At 39.1% G+C, this 22,817-nt stretch overlaps 1 protein-coding gene across 8 annotated transcripts in view; it reads right to left on the minus strand.

Moving 5' to 3' along the window:
• The window catches only part of SYNE1 (spectrin repeat containing nuclear envelope protein 1), a 518,706-nt gene that overhangs the window by 56,898 nt on the left and 438,991 nt on the right, over positions 1-22,817 (minus strand). For 7 of the 8 annotated variants that reach the window (XM_016956737.4, XM_016956730.4, XM_063813578.1 and 4 more), the window contains 2 exons: positions 10,805-10,960; positions 1,734-1,892 (listed from right to left, as the gene is read on the minus strand). In XM_016956737.4, the coding sequence (XP_016812226.3) occupies positions 1,734-1,892; positions 10,805-10,960 (315 nt within the window). Of the gene's footprint in view, positions 1-1,733; positions 1,893-6,871; positions 7,010-10,804; positions 10,961-22,817 lie in introns of those variants that run through there. The other variant, XM_063813579.1, reaches the window with a different exon arrangement.

Below are 22,817 nucleotides of genomic sequence, written 5' to 3' on the forward strand. Positions count from 1 at the left end.
AATCTGTATCATCTCGGCCAAGAGTTTTAAGTTTTACAATATCAAGTAAACAAATGCTTATCCATTTGGATTTATCCAATGTATAAGCAAATTGGATACATAAAGGCTTATCTAATGGCAAATCCATTAGATTTGTAACATCATTAATAGTACATGTTGGCTTTGGATGTTTTAATTTTCTCTCTATGTGTGCATATGGATAGAAATAATTTTTCCTAATAACCATTTATATTTCTTTTCAGAATAAATGCAGTAAATACTGGCTGAGTGCTTATGAGAAGTTAGGCACTGTTTCAGGTGCAGGGGATATAGCAATAAACAAAATTAGACAAAGCCCACGCTCCTGGAAAGCTGACAGATCAGTGGGGTCTCCATTTGGACAACGAATAAGTAAATACAAAAAATACATTGTACATTAGATGGTGATATGTACTAATGAGAAGCACAAATTAAAATAACATTAAAATCACTGATTGTTCACAAGCACTGTGGAAACAACACTGAAATCACCCAATTCTTTTTTTTTTTTTTTTTTTTTTTGAGACAGAGTGTCACTCTGTCACCCAGGCTGGAGTGCAGTGGCACAATCTCGGCTCACTGCAACCTCCATCTCCTGGGTTCAAGTGATTCTCTTGCCTCGGCCTCCTGAGTAGCCAGGACTACAGGCATGTGCCACCATGCCTGGCTAATATTTTGTATTTTTAGTAGAGATGGGGTTTCACTGTGTTGGCCAGGCTGGTCTCAAAATCCTGGCCTCTGGTGATCTGCCTGTCTCACTTCCCAAAGTGCTGGGATTACAGGCGTGAGCCACCGCACCCGGCCGAAATCATCAAAAATTTTAAAATGCTAGCAAATTTGATCAGCTTTATATAGACATCAGAAATGTTTTGGATCCAAATGAATATGTAAAATAATTTGATAAGATATACATACCTTTAAAATAATATGAAGCCAAAATTATCAGAAAACTCTTAATTCCTATCTATGGTCTATAAATCATATTTTAGAGAGAAAATGTCAATTCAATTTATCTTAAGAATGTTTTCTTTCAGTTTCTCTCTAGTGGCTTTACCTTTTTAAAACAAAAAAAAATACACAAAAAACAAAAAAAAAGGAAAGAAAAATAATACATATAAAGGGTTCCTGCTGAACAGGTAATTAAGACCCCCAAATACTGAACTGAATAGTAGATGCTCTATTTCATCACAAATTGCAAGTATTCTATATATTTTATGTGTAAAGCAGGCCTTTTTATGCAAGTTTATTTTATGCTGGATATCCTTTTTTTTTTTTTTTTTTTTGAGACAGAGTCTCGTTCTGTCACCAGGCTGGAGTGCAGTGGCACGATCTCGGCTCACTGCAATCTCCACCTTCTGGGTTCAAGTGATTCCCCTGCCTCAGCCTCTAGAGTAGCTGGGACTACAGGCGCGCACCACCACGCCAGGCTAATGTTTTGTATTTTAGTAGAGACAGGGTTTCACCATGTTGGCCAGGATGGTCTTGATCTCCTGACCTCATGATCTGCCCACCTCAGCCTCCCAAAGTGCTGGGATTACAGGCGTGAGCCACTGCGCCCAGCTGCAAGTTTATTTTATATTAAAAAGATAAAATGTTTAAAATATACTGCTCCTTTGACAGGAAAGTAATTGTGAGTAAAGCCACCTTCTGTACCTGTGAAAAGTATACATAAGCCTTATGAAGAATGAAAACCTAAGTAGCCATGCATTCCATACCTTCTTGAGCTTCTCTATCATTTCTTCAATGAGAATGTCTCCATTCTGAGAAACTTTGCTTTCCATTTGAGTCAACCACTCACAGAGTTCCTTGTTCTTTTCACTGAAGACTGCCCATTCATTCAATCTTTCACCTATTTGCTGCCGCCTTAAGGAGAGCTGAAAAGTTTAAAATGGGAGAATAGGCAAAATGATTATCAGAGAGAAGCCCAAACTCCAAGGAAAATAGCAAATAAACTAGGACTACAATGAATGATAGTCATACATCTTTTTAGCCCACTGTTTCCTGAAGTCCAGGATTTGCTATTATAAAGTGGGAGACATTGAATCCTCTAGTTCTTTCCTGAAGATTCACATACACATTAGCTTATTAAAGGTTCTGGATAATGCAACTTCACACAATTGGTTCAGGATAGATAGGATACCTGACCAGTGAATGTAAAAAAGAAAGAAGAAATGGAAAAGAGTAGGGAAAGAAGAAAGGAAAGAAGGGAAGTAAAAGGAAAGAGAGATGGTAAAGAAGGGAGGAAAAAAGAAGGAAAGAAAGAAAAAAAGAATAGAAAGATGAAAGAAAAGAGTAAAAATAGGGAAGGAAGAAGAAAAGGAAGAAAAGAAGGGATGGAAGAATGAGCCTCAGGTATCTAGAGAGTGAGGAAGCGGGCAGCATCCAAGCGAAGCGGCCTGAAATGGAGGCAGGTGCCCCAAGGCTCAGCTCCATACTGACACGTGGACTCCAGGCAAGTTCCTCTACTTCTCTGCAGTTTTCATTTTTATTTATTTAATTTTGTTTCTTTTCCTTCTTTTTTTTTTTGCATGACAGATTTATTAAGATGTATTTCACATATGATACAATCACCTGTTTTAAAATGTACAATTCAGTGCTTTTTAGTATATTCACAGCATTTGTGCAATCACCACCATAATCAATTTTAGGATATTTTTATCACTCCAAAAAAAAAAAAGCCAGGTGCAGTGGCTCACGTCTGTAATCCTAACACTTTGGGAGGCCAAGGCAGGCAGAATCCTAACACTTTGGGAGGCCAAGGCAGGCAGATCACTAGAGGTCAGGAGTTCGAAACCTGCGTGGCCAACATGGTGAAACCCCATCTCTATTAAAAATACAAAAATTAGCCAGGTATGGTGGCGCACACCTGTAATCCCAGCTACTTGGGAAGCTGAGGCAGGAGAGTCGCTTGAGCCCAGGAGGCAGAGGTTGCAGTGAGCCGAGATTGTGTCACTGTGTTCCAGCCTGGGTGACAGAGCAAGACTCCACCTCAAACAACAACGACCACCACCACAACAATGAAAACCTTGTAGCCATCAGCAGTTACTCTACTGCTCCTCCTCACTTACCTCCCAGTTCTAATCTCCCTTCTGTCCCTATGGATTTTCCTATTCTGGACATTTCACATACATGGAATCATACAATATGTAGTCTTCTATGGCTGGCTTCTTTCACTTAGCATATTTTAAAGATTCATCTATATTGTAGCATGTATCAATACTTCATTCCTTTTATTGCTGACTATATTCCATTGTATGAATATACCACATTGCATTTATCAACTCATCTTATTTGGGTTGTTTCCAATTTTTTGCCTATTCTGAATAATGCTGTTATAAACATTTGTGCACAAGTGTTTGTATGAACACGTTTTCATTTCTCCTAGGTGTTTATCTAGCAGTAGAATGTCTCGGTCATATGGTAACACTATAGATTGTTTTCCAAAGTGGCTGCCCATTTCACATTCCCACCAGTAGTAGGATTCCAATTTCTCTACATCTTCACCAACACTTGATTACAGCCATCCTAATGGATGTGAAGTGGTATCTAATGATGGTTTTGATTTGCGTTTCCCTAAAGGCTAACAATACTGAGACTCTTCATGTTTCTTAGCCATTTATATATCTCCTTTGGAGAATTATCTACTCAAATCCGTTGCCTGCTTTTTAATTAGATTGCCTTTTTATTACTGAGTTCTGAGAGTTTCTTATACATTATATATATATACAATGGGCTTGTTTTCCTATCTCTAGGTCTAGAATTATCCTTTCCAGAATTCTAAAATTTTCTGATTTCAAAATATAATACTCTTGTGTTCACAGTGCTGGTTGAAATACTAAGGAATGTTTCAAGTTGAGTTAAACTACACGTTGGCAAAACATAATATGATTTGGTAAGAAGGTCTGAAGACGTTCTTCCACAGTCTTGTTCATAATGCTGGCTCTTCCACTATTCATTCCACTGCATTAAACCTGTCCCTATTGATTTTATTTTACCCTCAACATTTTATTACAAAACATTTCCGACACAGAAAAGCTGAAGGAATTGGATGGTAAGCACTCATTACATACTCCCTGGGCTCAAACTGTTAACATTTTGCTATATTTTGTTTTAAGACATTTTCCTTCCTTAATACATTTACTTTTTACATATTTCAAACAAATTTCCTTTTTAAAATGAAAATGAAAATATTTCTAAGGTATTATACACTTTCTAGTTATCAATTCTGCCTTGGATTGGCTCTGTTAATGATTAGACAGATAACACAAAACTAAATATCTGTGATTCTACATCCTTGTAAACTAGTCCAGGAGCCCAGGATACGTATCCCAAGGCCAGCCTTAGGCACAGTGAGTTGCCTAGAGAGTGAGCCCCATAACCTACCATAAATTTTGAAAGGCCACCATGAGAAATTTATTCTTTTGATTCAATTATGATCTTTTAAAGTAAAAGTTTTTCCGGGTTGGGTGACACTGGTGAATCTACTAAGTATTTCCCCATTAGTATAATTTAGTTTCTCATTGAGGTTTTTGGAGGCAGAATAATACAGAACAGTCAAAGGGCAGTGAACTCACTTGGGGTAGGTCCTACTAGAAATGGAAAAAGCTAAGGAAACAGAGATTTAAAAGTTTTGGGGACAAATTTTGTCACTTTACACCATACCCCAAATAGCACTGAAGAACATAATCCCTCCAGGACCCCTTACCCCTCTAGCTCTGAGAGCCGCGTGCACTCTGATCTTCTGCTGATCTCTCAGATTGCGAACTCTCTGGTGAATACGGCCTTTTCCCTTTCATTCACAGAGCAGCAAGAGTCAGGAGTCTGGCTGGTAGTTAAAATCCCGGTTCAATTGATGGCCAAACTGAAACTATACTCTTATTATTTGGACTGCCCAAAGTAATCATTGTCTAAGAATCGAAGCTGGGCCTGGTGGCACATGCCTGTAATCCCAGCACTTTGGGAGGCCGAGGTGGGCAGAGTTCAAGACCAGCCGGGCCAACATAGTGAAACCCCACCTCTACTAAAAAAACAAAAATTAGCCAGGCGTGGTGGCAGGCATCTGTAATCTCAGCTACTCGGGAGGCTGAGGCAGGAGAATCGCTTGAGCCCGGGAGGCGGAAGATGCAGTGAGCCAAGATCACACCACTGCACTACAGCCTGGGCAACAGAGTGAGAAGAAAAAAAAAGAAAAAGAATCGAAACTCCTGCCCTTCAGACTGAAGATGAACAAGTAACTCCTTACACTTCCCCCGAATTTTGGCCATAAGCCAAGAATGAACTCTAGGCCTTTACTCACCAATATCTGCAGGGAGGATGGTCCCATAATAGAAAAATATTACCTATTACTTTCATAGGTAAGTATTATTATCCCCATTCCAGAGACAAGGAATATGAAAGCTGGACAAATTTGGGGCACTTGTTTAGAATCAGTACAAGATAAGACCAGCAAAGTTTGAGTCTTTGACATGGGGTGCTAATATGATTAAATATCCAGAGGCAGCTGAGATTCAAAAATAGTTCATCCATCACTGACTAACTGCATGATCAGGACAAGGTCCCTCATTTTCTCTACGACTTACTCCTTTCATTTGGAAATTATTCTTATGTTTGCTCCAAAAATTCATTAAACAAATGTTTATTGTCTGTAGTAAACAAGTGTCTCTATGTGCCCAGCACTGTCCTATCAATATGGTAATATTAGACAAATAAGAGAGTAATTTAAGAAATTGACTGATATGGCCAGGCGCACCGGCTCACGCCTATTATCCCAGCACTTTCGGAGACTGAAGCAGGTGGATCACTTGAGGTCAGGAGTTTGAGACCAGCCTGGCCAACATGGTGAAACCACACCAATATTAAAAGAATACAAAATTAGCAGGGCATGGTGGCAGGTGCCTGTAATCCCAGCTACTTGGGAGGCTGAGGCAGTAGAATTGCTTGAACCCAGGAGGCACAGGTTGCAGTGAGCCAAGATCGCACCACTGCACTCCAGCCTGGGCAACAAGGGTGAAACTCTGTCTCAGGAAAAAAAAAAAAAAAAGAAAGAAAGAAATTGACTGATATATATTAAAGACCTGACAACAGCTGGCCATTACTATGCTGTTGCTACTAGTACTATTATACATGACTACAGGGCATCACTTAAGTTTAAAATTTTTTTTCCTCCCTTGACACTCATGTATTCTATATCTCCACTAAGCAGCTGGATTATACACACAGATAGATAGATAGATAGATAGATAGATAGATAGATAGATAAAATATATATTAAATCCCTTGAGTTTATCACACACCATGAAAATGTTGCTTTCATTTTCTTACCACAGAGCTATACCTTAAAAAAGACACAGTGAGGCTACAAGCACTGGGTGCAAACCCAGGCCAAACGCTTTTCAAAAGATAAGGGCAATGGCATCTTCCTTCTGGTTTGTACATCTAGTATTTAGTCTATATACTAAGTAAACATTACCATCTCTTTCTTTGGATTCAGATGAACCCTCAAATTATTTATCAGCTTAGCACCTATTTATGTTTTTGCAAGGCCACAAATACATTGCATTGCCAACAGCTGAGAAGCACCAGCTAAAACCTTCAGAGTGTGCAGCAGCTCAACAGGAAATACATCCTTTTCTGGTTGAAATATTTTTACCATGATGTTTTGACAAAGTAACGAGCAATTACGATGATGACATATACTTATATTTCAGCTAGAATTACACACAAATCTACAAACCAAAACTGAATAAAAACAAGTATAAGCTCTGGCTGTACACAGGCACAACAAAACATTTGGGGTGTCTACTTGAAAACAGATATTTTAATATATTAACTCTGCCCTGCAATGTTTACTCACGGCCTCTATTCCGCATTCTCATCGCCAGTCCCAGGTACTCCAGACTCCTCATCAACTGCTTTGGTCAGAATAGGAACAGACTACTTGCTCCTTAGTAGGGATAATGTTATGTTGAACTCAAGTTTTGACTTTTACAATGAGACATGGGCACAAGCTCATTTCCTTTTGTGGTTTCATACTTGACAGAAATTCACCAGAAACAACTAACTCAAGAACGAGAAACTAATCTATATCCTCCTTAGAGTTACATCCTGGCACCTTGATCAAACCCATGACTAAACTCTCATTGGTTTAAATATTATTTTTCAGACTGAAGTATTAATAATATAAGTACGCTTTAGCTTCAAGCATTAAGACACTTCAACATGGAAAGTTTCTAAAAACACTATGTATTCCGTTTGCTGTTTCTTTTTAACTTCTTAGTCTCCTCACAGGTGCAAGTTATTAATCTATTTACAGCATATCGCATGATCAACATCAGCTTTTGAAATATATTTTCAGATGGCTGTCTAGATATATCTAAGTCTGGAGAACAATTTTACAACATATGAATGACTACTTTAGCAATTAGTAATAACAATAATTCCATGGCATTTTTATACAACAGTTTTCCTAAATCAAGAAGTATTGCATAACCATAATCTTCTTAATCTTCAAAATATTCAAAATCTTGTCATTATTTTACACTAAGAGAAACGTAAGTATGAAGAAATAGAATCAATGCCATAATGTCTTCATTATAAACAATACGTCATGAACACTTAGCTACTCTAGACACTGAAGATGCAAAGAAATGGTCTTTGCATATCAAAGTCCTCATATTCTTGGAATGAGGTCACAAACATTAAAAAGAATAGTAACACAATGCCACATAATGGCACAACCAAAAGAGAAATGAGAATTCAGAGGACCAAGAACATACTGAGGGCTGAGAATTTCATAAATGACATAACAGGGGTTGTGGAATGTAAAAGAAAACAGGTTAGAAAATTAGAAGGGAAGGCCAGGCACGGTGGCTTACGCCTGTCATCTCAGCACTTTGGGAGGCTGAGGTGGGCAGATCACCTGGGGTCGGGAGTTGGAGACCAGCCTGACCAACATGGAGAAACCCTGTCTCTACTAAAAATACAAAATTTACAGGGCGTGGTGGCACATGCCTGTAATCTCAGTTACTTGGGAGGCTGAGGCAAGAGAATCACTTGTACCCAGGAGGTGGAGTCTGCGGTGAGCCGAGATCACACCATTGCACTCCAGCCTGGGCAACAAGAGAGCAGCTCTGTGTCAAAAAAAAAAAAAAAGAAGAAGAAGAAAATTAGAAGGGAAGAAACAGTGTCGGCAGGAAGAGTGGCATAATCCAGGTCTTTGGGGAGGGAAGTTCATGGCATGTTTGAAGCAAACAGGATCCAATCTCTAAAATATTATCTCTCTGAAGGCTTCACAGGCATCATTTTAGCTAAAGCAATAGATCTGGTCTAATTCAATTCATCCAACATGCTAAAAAATATTAAGAGAGCAGGTAGTGCTAGACTTCTCCTAAAATTAAGAAAAACAGATGAATGGGCTCACAAACGTAACTGAAGGTTGCTGCGATAATTTCCCACAATTTGTACCCACCAAATATCTTTCATTTTGATACATCATGATAAAGTCTTTACATTGCAAAATTATAGGATGATTTACTGTATAATAAGGTACTGCTTTCAGTTTGAAGAATTCAGAAATGAATCAAGCGTTGTGATTAGCATTACTACCCTCTATGCGTAACTCCATGTAAATTCCTCATTGTGTTCACTGAGAAAATGAAGCTTTGTGAAAGTAGCCAAATTCATTTTGAACTCAAATCATTAACATGTTGGTGAAAGCCATCTCATACATGTATCCCCCTTTTTAAAAAGTATATATTCATAGGAAACTGCTCACACATCTACCACGTGTGCTCCAGAGTTTTCTGTTGGCCCACGGATTGAGAAAAACATGGGTTTTCACCTGAATATACAGAGAGAAATTTTCCTGAAAATACACTTCTTGTTGATATCACATAAATCAAGAGGCTCTGAGCCGCTTAAACTCTGTTTAATGGTTCCTGAAGTATGAAGATAAGCATCTCTAAAGTCAGAGAAAGTGTGGAGGATGGGAGACAAAAGAGATCCCAGGGCAGCACAATTGGCAGGGACATAAGAGTAGGGACATAAGAGCCCCCTCTCAACAGCCCCTTCCTCAGTCTTCCCACACCAGCTTTTTCCAGCCAGTTCCTCTGCTCCAACTGCCACCTTGTCAGAGTGTTCATTTGCTTCCTCCCATCAATCAGTCTCCTCCACTCCCCTTTTCGAAACTCAATTCAAAATGTATCCATCTCAAGAAACATTTCCTTTATTCCTTGCCATCCACACTAGCCTTAGCTTGCTTACATCTTTATATAGTTTGTGTGTGTGAGAGAGAGAGAGAGAGATGGAGTTACGCTCTTGTTGCCCAGGCTGGAGTGCAATGGTGTGATCTCAGCTCACTGCAACCTCCGGCTCCTGGGTTCAAGTGATTTTCCTGCCTCAGCCTCCCAAGTAGCTGGGATTACAGGCACCCGCCACCATCCGCGGCTAATTTTTGTATTTTTAGTAGAGACGGGGTTTCACCATGTTGGCCAGGCTGGTCTTGAACTCCTGACCTCAGGTGATCCACCCGCCTCAGCCTCCCAAAGTGCTGGGACTACAGTCATAAGCCACCACACCTGGGTCCTTTAGACAGTTTTATACATTGTTTTTACCTGTTTATGCCTGGTTTTCTTCTTAACTGTACACATTCTCCTAGACTGATTTTAGTCTCAGATCAAGTTTAAACTTGACGATAGGGACATTTATTACAGTTTGTTAACATCACAATAATTAAGATGACTGATCCATTTAACAGAGATGTATCACAGCCTATTATGTGCCAGGCAGGGCACTCGGGGTATAGAAGTAACAAAGACAGGGCCCTGCTTCCTGGAGAACATAACCTCAAGGCATTTGGGTCTGTTCTTCATTATGAGCCTTTGAATCTGTTTTTCCTCTTTGCCTAGGATGTCTTCTCGCTGCCTTTCCACCAATCTTTCCCTTTCATTTCCAACTCAAAGTCAATCTGGGATTTTTTTTAAAACGTTGTGCACATAGAAGGTATTTAATAAATGAATAAAGTATGACTAAAAATAAATGAATATAAATTACCAGGAAACAACTACAGTAAATTAAAAGTGATAATAAATATTCCCTGAACAAAACCAGCTCCACAGTATTAGCTAATGTTGCAAATACAACAGTAGTTTTTCACGTTTCAAGTATATCTACCCAGCAAAATCACATCTGTGAACCATAACATTGTGCTTTCTCTTAAAAATATTATGCCAGCGGCCAGGCACGGTGGCTCACGCCTGCAATCCCAACACTTTGGGAGGGCGAGGCAGACAAATCACAAGGTCAGGAGATCGAGACCATCCTGGCTAACACGGTGAAACCCCATCCCTACTAAAAATACAAAAAATTAGCTGGGCGTGGTTGCAGGTGCCTGTAGTCCCAGCTACTCGGGAGGCTGAGGCAGGAGAATGGCGTGAACCTGGGAGGTGGAGCTTGCAGTGAGCCGAGATTGTGCCACTGCACTCCAGCCTGGGCAAAAGAGCGAGACTCTGTCTCAAAAAAAAAAAATATATATATATATATATATATATATATATATATATATAAAAATGCCAGCCAGCAAAAGTGAAAGAAAAAGAATCCAGTTTAGGTTTTTCTAAAATGTGGTAAAATATAAATATATTGATCTGAAATGTAGCCACAGTGTTCTTCCTTTGTCCGTACTAAGAATTATGGGCTGGGTCCACATGTGGGTTAACCCATCTGACGTTCAAATTCATCTCCCAATTTTCCATCATCAAGATAATTCCATTTTTAGAACTTATCTTACCTGGTGGCATAGTTCTTCCCACTGCCTTTGCAGAAGCTCTACGCGTTCATTAAGAATGGAGATATCATCAGCACTGATATAGGCAGAGAGGGTGTCCTTCAGCAGGCTCAACTGGGTCAAGTCATCTGTCCAGCTCCCAACTGCATTTTCTAATTCCTAAATAAAAAAACAAACTTGAATACCCACGGACATCTCCTGCCAATGATTTCTGAAGTGTTTTTGAATCCCCTCTTGATAGAATTTCCTTTGTATAGCCCTCAATTTAAATATCTAACTTGGGATCTAGAGGCACATCATGGCAATATTACAGATTTGGTTCCAGACCGCTGAAATAAAGTATATATCACAATAAAGTGAGTCACAAATTTTTGGTTTCTCAGTGCATATAAAAGTTATGTTTACACTATACTATTGTGTATAAAATGTGCAATAGCATATGTCTAAAAAAACCAATGTACATACCTTAATTTAAAAATACTTTATTGCTTAAAAATGCTAATGATCATCTGAGGCCTCAGCAAGTCATAATCTTCTTGCTGGTGGAAGGTCTTGGCTCAACGTGAAAGGCCGTTGACTGATCCAGTGGTGATTGATGAAGGCTAGGGTGGCTCTGGCAATTTCTTAAAATAAGACAATGAAGTTTAAGCAGCACTGATGACTCTTCCTTTTACAAAAGTTTCCTTGTAGCATGTGATGCTGTTTGAGAGCATTGTACTCACAGAACTTTTTGCAAAATTTGAGTCATCCTCTCAAACCCTACTGCTACTTTATCAACTAAGTTTATGTAATACTTGAAATCCTTTGTTGTTATCCACAGAATTTTTACCAGAAGTAGATTCCATTTCAAGAAGCCACTTTCTTGTTGACGGCCATACCACCCTAAACATGCCCAATCTTGTCTGGTCTCAGAAGAAACCACTTTTTTTATTGATCCATAAGAAGCAACTCCTTATCCATTCAAGTTTTAACATGAGATTGCAGAAACTCAATCACATCTTCAGGCTCCATCTCTAACTCTAGTTCTCTTGATGTTTCCACCTCATCTGGAGCTACTCCCTCCACCACTGAAGTCTTGAACCCCCTCAAAGTCATCCACGACAGCTGGAATCAACTTCTTCCAAACACATGTTAATGTTGACATTTTGACCTTCTCCCATGAATCATGAATGTTGCTTTTGTGAAAATAAAATTTATTTTTAATTTTTGTGGGTACATAGTAGGTGTACATATATATGGGGTATATGAGATATTTTAATAGATGATAGCAAAGTAAATACGGTATTCATCACCTGAAGCATTTATCCTTTGTGTTACAAACAATCCATTTATACCCTTTTATTTATTTAAAAATGTATGATTAAACTCTTACTGACTACATTCGCCTTGTTGTTCTATCAAATACTTTTCTATTTTTTGTAACCATTAACCTTCCTCATCACCCCTGCAGCCTCCATGTACCCTCCCAAGCTCTGGTAACCATCTTTCTACTCTCTATCTCCATGAGTTCAGCTGTTTTAATTTTTAACTCCCACACATAAGTGAAAACACTGTTGAATGACAGTGGTGAAAGTGGACATCCTTGTTGTGTTCCAGATCTTAGAGGAAAGGCTTTCAGTTTTTCCTTATTCAGTATGATGCTACCTGTGGATCTGCCATATATGGCTTTTATTATGTTGAGCTATGTTTCTTCTATGCTCAGTTTTTTGATGGTTTTTATCAGGAAAGGTTGAATTTTATCAAATGCTTTTCAGCATCAATAGAAATGATCATATAACTTTTGTCTTTCATTCTGTTGATCTGATGTACACATTGATTGATTTGAGAATGTTCAACAATCATTGCATCCCTGGGATAAATTCCACTTGGTCATGATGAATGATCTTTTTAATGCACAGTTAAATTCAGTTTGCTATTATTTTAATGAATATTTTTACATAAATGTTCATCAGAGATATTGTTCTATAATTTTCCTTTTTTTTTTTTTTTTGATGTGTCTTTGTCTGGTTTTGTTATCAGGGTAATAGTAGCCTTGTAGAATGAGTTTGGAAGTATTCCCTCCTCCTCTATTTTTCAGAATAGATTGAGTAGGATTGGTATTAGTTCTTCTTTAAATGTTTGGTAAAATTCAGTAGCGAAGCCATCAGGTCCTGGGCTTCTTTGCTGGGAGACTTTTTATTATGGCTTCAATCTTGTTACTTGCTATTGGTCTGCTTTTGGATTTCTTCATGGTTCAATCTTGGCAGGTTGAATGTCTCGAGGAAATCATCCATTTCTTCTAGGTTTCCCAATTTATTGGCATATAGTTGCTCATAATAGCTGCTAAAGATCCTTTAAATTTCTGTGGTATTGGTTGTAATGTCTCCTTTTTCATTTAGATCTTCTCTTTTTTTCTTAGTCTGGCTAATGGTTTGTCAATTTATCTTTTCAAAAAATAAACTTTTCATTTTGTTGATCTTTTGTATTGTTTTCTTCATTTCCATTTCATTTATTTCTGCTTTAAGCTCTATTATTTCTTCTACTAACTTTGAGTTTGGTTTGCTCTTGCTTTTCTAATTCTTTAAGATGCATTGTTAGGTTATTTATTTGAAGTTTTTCTTCTTTTTTGATGTAGGTGCTTGTATCTATAAACTTCCATCTTAGTACTGCTTTCACTGTATTACGTAGGTTTTGGTATGTTGTGTTTCCATTATCATTTGTTTCAAGAAATTTTTCTATTTCCTTTTTAACCTCTTCATTGACTCACTGGTCATTCAGAAACATATAGTTTAATTTCTATGTGTTTGTATAGTTTCCAAAATTCTTTTTACTATTGATTTCTAGTTTTATTCCATTATGATCAAGAAGATACTTGATAAAATTTCACTTTTGTTTGAATGTTTTAAGACTTGTTTTGTGGCCTAACATATAGTCTATCCTTGAGAATGATCCATATGCTGGGGAGGAGAATGTGTATTTTGTAGCTGTTGGATGAATGTTCTGTAAATATCTATTAGGTCCATTTGGTCTGCAGTGCAGATTAACTCCAGTGTTTTTTTGTTTATTTTCTGTCTGGATGATCTCTCCAATGCTAAAAGTGGGGTGTTGAAGACTGCAGCTATTATTGTATTTGGGTCTAATGTCTCTTTTTTAGCTCCAATAATATTTGCTTTATATACCTGGATACATGAGCATACATAGTGACAGAAAACCAAGGAAAAAAAATAAATGTATATTATTATTATTATTTGAGACAGAGTCTCAGTCTGTCACCTAGGCTGGAGTGCAGTGGTGTGATCTTGGCTCACTGTAACGTCCACCTCCTGGGTTCAAGTGATTCTCCCACCTCAGCCTCCCAAGTAGCTGGGACTACAGGAGCACACCACCATGTCTGACTAATATTTTTGTATTTTTAGTAGGGACGGGGTTTTGCCACGTTGACCAGGCTGTTCTCAAACATATAAATATATATTATATATTTATCTGGGTGGTCCAGTGTTGGGTGTATATATATTTACAAATGTTATAACTTCTGCTATATCCTCTGGCTGAATTAACCCCTTTTTCATCATATAATGACCTTCTTTGTGTCTTTTTATAGTTTTTGTCTTGAAACCTATTTTGTCTGATATAAGTATAGCTATTCCTGCCCTTTTTGCTTTCCATTTGCATAGAACATCGTTTTCCATCCCTTTATTTTCAGTGTATGTGTGTCTTTACAGATGAAGTGTGTTTCTCGTAGGCAACAGATCATTGGGTCTTATGTTTTTTAATCCATTTAGTCACTCAATGTCTTCTGAGTTTAGTTCATTTATATTAAATGTTGTTATTGATAAGTAAGGACTTAATACTGCCATTTTATTATTTGTTTTTTTCTGGTTGTTTACATGGTCTTCTCCCCCTTCCTTCCTTCCTGTCTTCTTTTCAGTGAAGGTGATTTCACTGTTGGTATGTTTTAATTTGTTGCTTTTTATTTTTTGTGTATCCACTGAATGTTTTCAGACTTGAGGTTACCATGATGTTTTCAAATAATATCTTAATACACATTATTTTAAACTGATGACAACTTAGTACTGATTGCATAAATGAGCAAACTAACAAACAAGCAAAAAGAAAACTAGTAAAAACTCTACACTTTAACTTTGTCAGCTCACTGCAATCTTTGCCTCCCAGATTCAAGCAATTCTTGTGCTTCAGCCTCCCGAGTAGCAGGGACTACAGGCACACGCCACCCCACCTGGTTAATTTTTATAATTTTATTAGAGACAGGGTTTCGCCATGTTGACCAGGCTGGTCTCAAACTCCTGGCCTCAAGTGATCCACCCACCTTGGCCTCCTAAAGTGCTGGGATTACAGGTGTGAGCCACCATGCCCAGCCATGTTGTTTCTTATTTATATCTTATCATACTTGTCTATATATTGAAAAGTTGTAGTTATTATTTTTGATCAGCTCATCTTTTCATCTTTCTACTTAAGGTATAGTTTATACAAGCCAGGTGCGGTAGCTCACACCTGTAATCCCAGCACTCTAGGGGGCCAAGGTGGGCAGATCATGAGGTCAGGAGATCGAAACCATCCTGACTAACACGGTGAAACCCTGTCTCTACTATAAAAATACAAAAAATTAGCCGGGCGTGGTGGTGGGTGCCTGTAGTCCCAGCTACTCAGGAGGCTGAGGCAGGAGAATGGCATGAACCCAGGAGGCAGAGCTTGCAGTGGGCCAAGATCCCACCACTGCACTCCAGCCTGGGCAGCAGAGCAAGACTCTGTCTCGAAAAAAAAAAAAAAAGGTATAGCTTATACAACACAATTGCAATGTTATAATATTCTATGTTTTTCTGTGTATTTACTATTACCAGTGAGTTCTGCACCTTCACATGCTTTCTTATTGCTCATTAACATTCTTTTCTTTCAGATTGAAGAACTCCTTTTAGTACTTCTTGTAGGTCAGGTCTGATGTTAATGAAATCCCTTAGCTTTTGTTTGTTTGAAAAAGTCTATTTTTCCTTCATGATTGAAAGACGTTTTCACTGGTTATACTATTCTAGGGTAATGGGTTTTTTACTTCAGCACCTTAAAAATGTCACCTCACTTTCTCCTGTTCGGTAAGGTTTCCACTGAAGAGTCTGCTGTCAGATGTACTGAAGCTCCATTTTACGTTCTTTCTTTCTTTTCTCTTGCTGCTTTTAGGATCCTTTCTTTATTTTTGACCTTCAGGAGTTTAATTATTAAATGCCTTGAGGTAATCTTCTTTGGGTTAAATCTACTTGGTGTTCTATAACCTTCTTGTACTTGGATATTGATATCTTTCTCTATGTTTGGCAAGTTCTCTGTTATCCCTTTGAATAAACTTTCTACCCCCATCTCTCTTTCTACCTCCTTTTGAAGGCCAATAAGTCTTAGATTTGCCCTCTTGAGGCTATTTTCTAGATCCTGTAGGCATGTTTCATTGATTTTTATTCCTCTTCATTTGTCTCCTCTGACTGCATAGCTTACTTCAAGCTCATGAATTCTTTCCTCTGCTTGATCAATTCTGCTATTAAGAGACTCTGATGCATTCTTCAGTATGTCAATTACATTTTTCAACTTCAGAATGTCTGATTGATTCCTTTTAGTTATTTCAATTTCTTTAATTTATCTGATATGATTCTGAATTCATTCTGTGTTTTCTTAAATTTATTTTTTTATTTTTTATTTTTTTTGAGACAGAGTCTTGCCCTGTCACCCAGGCTGGAGTGCAGTGGTGCAATCTTAGCTCACTGCAACCTCCACCTCCTGGGTTCAAGCGATTCTCATGCCTCAGCCTCCTGAGCAGCTTGGATTACACACATGTGCCACCACGCCTGGCTGATTTTTGTATTTTTAGTAGAGACAGGGTTTCTCCATGTTGGCCAGGCTGGTCTCAAACTCCTGACCTCAGGTGATCCACCCACCTCAGCCTCCCAGAATTCTAGGATTACAGGTGTGAGCCACTGCACCCAGCTCAAAAGAGCTATTTTGAATTATCTGTCTGAAAGGTTGCATATATCTGTCTCTCCAGGATTGGTCCCTGGTGTCTTATTTATTGGTGTTTGTTGGGTTAGGTCATGTTTTCCTGAATGGTCTTGATGCTTGCAGATGTTTGCTGGTGTCTTGAAGAAGACATTGAAGAATTAGGTATTTATTGTAGTTGTAGTCGGGACTTGTTTGTATTTACCCTTCTTAGGAAGGTTTTCCAGGTATTCGAAGGGACTTGGGAGTTGTGACCTAAGTTTTTAGTCACTGCAGTCAAATCTGCATCAGGGGGCACCCCAAGCCCACTAAAACTGTGGTTCTTGCAGACTGATAGAGGAACCACCTTGGTGGTCTTGGATAAGACCTGGAAGAATTATCTGGATTACCAGGCAGAGATTCTTGTTCTCTTTCCTTATTTTCTCCCAAACAAACAGAGTCTCTTTCTCTGCGCTGAGTTCCCTGGTACTGGTGGAGAGGAGAGTTACAAGTACCCCTGTGGATCCCCCACTACTACTGGAACTGTACTGGGTTAGGCCTGAAGCCAGCACAGCACTGGCTCTCTCCCAAGGCCCACTGTAACCACTACTTGGCTACTGCCTATGTTTGGTCAAGGCCCCAGGAGTCTGCAAATAGCAGGTGAAGGGCCATACAGGCTTGCGTTCTTCTCTTCAGGGCAATGAGTTCCCCCTGGCCCCAGGTGGTCGAGAGATGCCAGGGTTTGGAGTTGGAAACCTTAGAAATCTACCTGGTGCTCTGTTCTACTGCAGATAAGCTGGTACCGAAACCATAAGAAAAAGTCCTTTCCACTCTTCCCTTCCCTGTCCCAGGCTGAGAGGTCCCTCCCCAGGTCCACTGCCACAACAGAATCGTGGGGAATACTGCCAGGCCATTGCTGATGTTTACATTAGGCCCAAGGGCTCTTCAACTCAGCTTGTGGTAAATGCTGCCAGGCCTGGAACTTACCCTTCAGGGGAGTGGGCTCCCCTCTGGCCCAAGGTAGATCCAGAAATGCCACCCGAGAGCCAAGTCCTGGAATTGAGTACCCCTGGAGCCTCTTTGGTGCTCTTTCCTGTTGTTGCTATGCTGGTACCTAAGTTACAAGACAAAGTCCCCTTTGTTCTTGCCTCTCTTTTTTGTAAGCAGAAGAGGACTCTCTTCATAGCCACCACAGCTGTGAATGTGCTAGGTCACACTTGAAGCCAGCATGTCTCCGAATCTGACCCAAGGCCCACAGTGTGTACTACCTGGTTACACTGCTGACTATCCAGGGCCCATGGGCTCTTTAGTCAGCCGGTGATAGGTCTTGCCAGGACTAGGTCCTTCCCTTCAATGCAGCAGGTTCTCTTCTGGCCAAGGGTGTGTCTAGAAATGTCTGGAAACTAGGGCATGGAATGAAGGCTTCATGACTGTGCCCAGTGCCCTATCTTACTGTAATTGAGTTGGTATCCAAGTTGCAAAACAAAGTCCTCTTTACTCTTTCCTCTTTTCTCAAGCAGAAGGAAGGGGTGTCTTTTGGCGCTGCAAGCTGTATTGCCTGGGGTTGGGGGAGGACTGGCACAACAACTCCTTTAGCTGTCTTCCTGGTGTGTCACTGGGTCATGTACCCCCAAGTCCACTGGCTCCAAGCCCAGTACTGCACTAGGACCCACCTAGGAGTGTAGTACTTGTGGCCTAGACAGCCTTTCAAATTTATGTAGGACCCCAGAGCATTTTAGCCCACGGTGGCAAGTGCTTGTCAAAACTCAGATTCTGTTGGCTGGGATGGGAGCTTCCCCTTTGGCTAGGTCTTGTGTAAATGCTCCCTCCGTGGGCATCAGCTGAGTTCTGCCTGGTATTGGCAGCACTGAGCTCCAATGCAATGCAGACCAACTGCTGGGCTCTCCTTCCTCGATATGCACAGATTCTCTCTCCATGCCATGTGGCTGCTGCTGGGGCACAGAAAAGAAGAGGAGGTGTGGGCAATTCAAGGTTGTCTTTCCTACCCTCTTCATTGCCTCTTTCTGTACTATGAAGTTGAAACCAGGTAATGTGATTGCTCACCTGATTTTTTATTCTTATGAAGGCGCTTTCTTATGTAGATAGTTGTTACATTTGGTGTTCCTGCAGGGAGAACAGTCAGTGGAGAATTCTATTCAGCCATCTAGCTCTGCTTCCTCAGGTCAAATCAGGAATGTTCTTATTGCCATCTGCAATGATGAATCCTTTCCACAGGGTTTTCCATTTACTTTGCCCAGATCCATCATAGGAATCACTGTCTATGGCAGCTATAGCCTCACAAAGTGTATTTCTTAAATAATAAGACTTGGAAGTTGAAATTTTTCCTTGATCCATGGGCTACAGGATAGATATTGTGCTAGCAGGCATGAAGACAACATTAGTCTTGTACATCTCCATCTCCATCAGATATCTAGGGTGACTACGTGCATTATCAAGAAGTGGTAATACTTTGAAAGAAAGCCTTTTTTTTCTGAGCAGTGGGTCTCAAAAGTGGGCTTAAAATATCAGTAAAACTGTACTGTAAACAGATATGGTGCCATCTGGGTTTTGTTGTTCTATTTATAGAGCACAGGTAGAGTTAGCATAATTCTTAAAGGCCTTAGGATTTCCAGAATGCTAAATGAACACTGACTTTAAGTCACCAGCTCCATTTGCCCCTAACAAGAGAGTTAGCCTTTTCTCTGAAGCTTTCGAGCCAGGCATTGACTTCTTTTAAGCTATTAAATTTCTCAATGGCATCTTCTTCCAACATAGGGCTGTTTGATCTACCTCCAGCCTGGGCAACAAGAGCAAAACTCTGTCAGGAAGGGGAGAGGAGGGGAGGGGAGGGGAGAAGGAAGGAAGGATAAAAGGAAAGATGGAAAGAAAGAGGGAAGGAAGGAAAGAGGAAGGAAGGGAGGGAGGGAGGGTAACCACTTCCATCAATGATCTTAGCTAGATCTTCTGCATAACTTACTGCAGCTTCTACTTCAACACTTGCTGCTTCACCTTGCACTTTGATGTTATGGAGATGGTTTCTTTCCTTAAAACTCATGAACCAACCTCTGCCTGCTTCCATCTTTTCTTCTGCAGTTACTTCTCCTCCCTCAGCCTTCACAGAATTAAAGGGAGTTATGACCTTGCTCCAGATTAGGCTTTGCCTTAAAGGAATGTTGTGGCTGGTTGGATCTTTTATTCAGACCACTCAAAGTTTCTCTGTATCAGCAATAAGGATGTTTTGCTTTCTTCTCATCCATGCATTCACTGGAGTATTACTTTTAATTTCCTTTCAGAACTTTTCCTTTGCATTCACAACCTGGCTGTTTGTGGCACAAGAGGCCTAGCTTTTGGCCTGTTCCAGCTTTTGACATGTCTTCCTCACTAAGCTTAATCATTTCTAGCTTTTGATTTAAAGTGAGAGACATGAGATTTTTTTCAGTTGAACACTTAGAGGCCACTGTATGAATTGGCCTAATTTCAATATTGTTGTGTCTCAGCAAATAAGGAGGCCAGAGGAGAAGGAGAGAGATTGGGAATATTGTTGGTGGAGCAATCAGAACACATGCTACATTTATGAATTAAGATTGCTGACTTCTATGGGCACAGTGTGTGGTGCCACTAATTACAATAGCACCATCAAAGGTCACACTGACTGTAGATCACTGTAACAAATATAACAGTAAAGAAAAAGTTTGGAATATTGTGAGAATTACCAAAATTATGCAGACATATAAAGTGAGCACATGCTGTTGGAAAAATGGTGCTGGTAGACTTGTTCTATGCAGCAATGCCACAACCTTCAATTTGTAAAAAAAAAAAAAAAAAAAAAAAAAAAAAAACCAAAAACCAAAAAACAAAACATAGTATCTGTGAAACACACTAAAACAAGTGCAATAAAATGAGGTTTGCCCATATTTCATTTGCTTCCACATAATTTGGTAAATTGCTAAGTCCTTCTGATAAAGTATGATTGCCTGCAGAATCCTTCTGCGATCTACTCATCATTTTATTGATTTACAAATTTTTTTTCTTAAATTGAAGTTTAATCACTGTATTGATCTTCTTTACTTTAGACTGACTTCATAAACCTCTAACTTATCCTTTCTTTTTGTCCTGAATTGCTGATCACACTGATAAAATATTTTTAAAAACAGACACCTAAATTTAACTTTCATTTTCAAGCACTATAGAGTTGCTACATTCTGTGATCTATACTTATAATGTAATAGCTGAGAAGATCTGTTGCTGTTACTACTCAATTTAAAACAATGCACTGAATACATTTTCTGCAGGATCAGACATTTCTTTAAGTTACTAAAAAAGATTATGTACCCTGTCTTTTAGGGGAATGATTTAAGAAAAAAAAAATTCATATAGCAATATTTGAATGAGTTGACATTAGTTTTTACAATATTTTGACCAATTACCTGTTTTGCAATTTGTATAACCAGCTGTTGTTTTTAGATTCCAGCTAGTTTTGTGTATAAATAGAGTATTTCATGTGCCTTTTCCCCTCCCTTTATGTGTCTTTACACGGTAGAAAGGTTTCCAAAGGCAATGGCAATTAGCGGTGCTGTCTGAGGCTAACTTCCCAAGCAATTTAGGCAAACAAGATTTTAGCCTGAATTTTCCAGGTAATTGCCTTGTTTTGCTGCTAAGGGCAGTTTGGGGAAGAGTAGCAGGACTAGACTAAAATACATTTTTTAAATCTACACACTCAATAGCAGCGTGTGTTTGTAACTGTCATGTTTTTTGGGAGATAAAAAATGACGCCCCATGACAACAGTATTTGGCTGAAAGACCAAACCATCCAGGTTAATTAAATATGCAACATTTCTTCTAATACTTCTAAACATATTCAATTGTTATACCACTGGAAAGATTTTCCACTTTTCACACCAATTTCTACCCCCTCAACTCGAGCATCAGATTTGTATATGGATTTTAAAAAAAAACATAATAACACCAGCACCAAAAACCAACTGTTTCAGACGCACAGTATACCAACCCCTTAAACGAGTCAGTGTGGCAAAAATATAGCCTGTAGATACAGGCAACCCAGATATTTACTGACTTTGAAAAGTTATTAAATTTCCAGAAGCCTCAGTTTTCCCATCTGAAAAGGGGCAATAATAAATGTTTTCACGAGCTTTTGTTAATGCCAACTGAGATAACACCAATATAGTCACAGCCCCTAATAAATGCCCATTCCTGCTTTGCAGAAGTTTTCTTTAATAATTTTTAATTTATTTATTTTTTTACAGACAGGGTCTCACTCTGTCAGCCAGGCTGGATGCAGTGGTGTGATCATAGCTCACTGCAGCCTCAGATTCCTAAGTGATCCTCCTGCCTCAGCCTCCCCAGTAGCTAGGACTACAGGCAAGCACTACCACTCTGGTTAATTTTTTAATTTCTTTAGATATGGAGTCTTGCCATATTGCCCAGGCTGATCTTGAACATCTGGTCTCAAATGATCTGTTTGCCTTGGCCTCCAAAGTGCTGGGATTACAGGCATGATCCACCACACCCGGCTTCTTTATTTTTAATAAATTTATCATCACAGGTTCAAAATGTGCTTTTTAATCTTTGTAACCATTGCATACTTCTGAATGTAACAGCTCAAGATAGTACTTCTTTCACTTTCCATCCATGATGTAAAATATACTTCCTTTTAATTTTCCTAAATCTGCCTTTTTCAAGTTTCAAATAATATCCTTAGATTTTACAACTGAAGAAAAAATTCTTATAGCCACACTTTTCATGATTTCTAGACCTCTTTAACAATTATCATCTCTTAAATGCTTAGGATTTCTTTGCCAAAGTGAGGCAGAGAACTTCTAATTAAAACCCAAGTCATTTAAGTATATGCGAATTTTTAACAGAATTACCCTAGAGCAATAATTTGCAAATGACTGGGGAACATAAGGGCATGTTTAATTGGAAATAAAAACATTTTTAAAGGTACGTTTGATATGATCAGCCTATTGCTCAGCAAAGAACTGCTGTTTGGACATTTCACTTGGCTACAAAGATGTGAAAGGCATGAATCTTATAGCCACTGAATTGT

The sequence above is a fragment of the Pan troglodytes genome, chromosome 5 (genome assembly GCF_028858775.2).
Source record: "Pan troglodytes isolate AG18354 chromosome 5, NHGRI_mPanTro3-v2.0_pri, whole genome shotgun sequence".
Lineage (NCBI taxonomy): Eukaryota > Metazoa > Chordata > Mammalia > Primates > Hominidae > Pan > Pan troglodytes.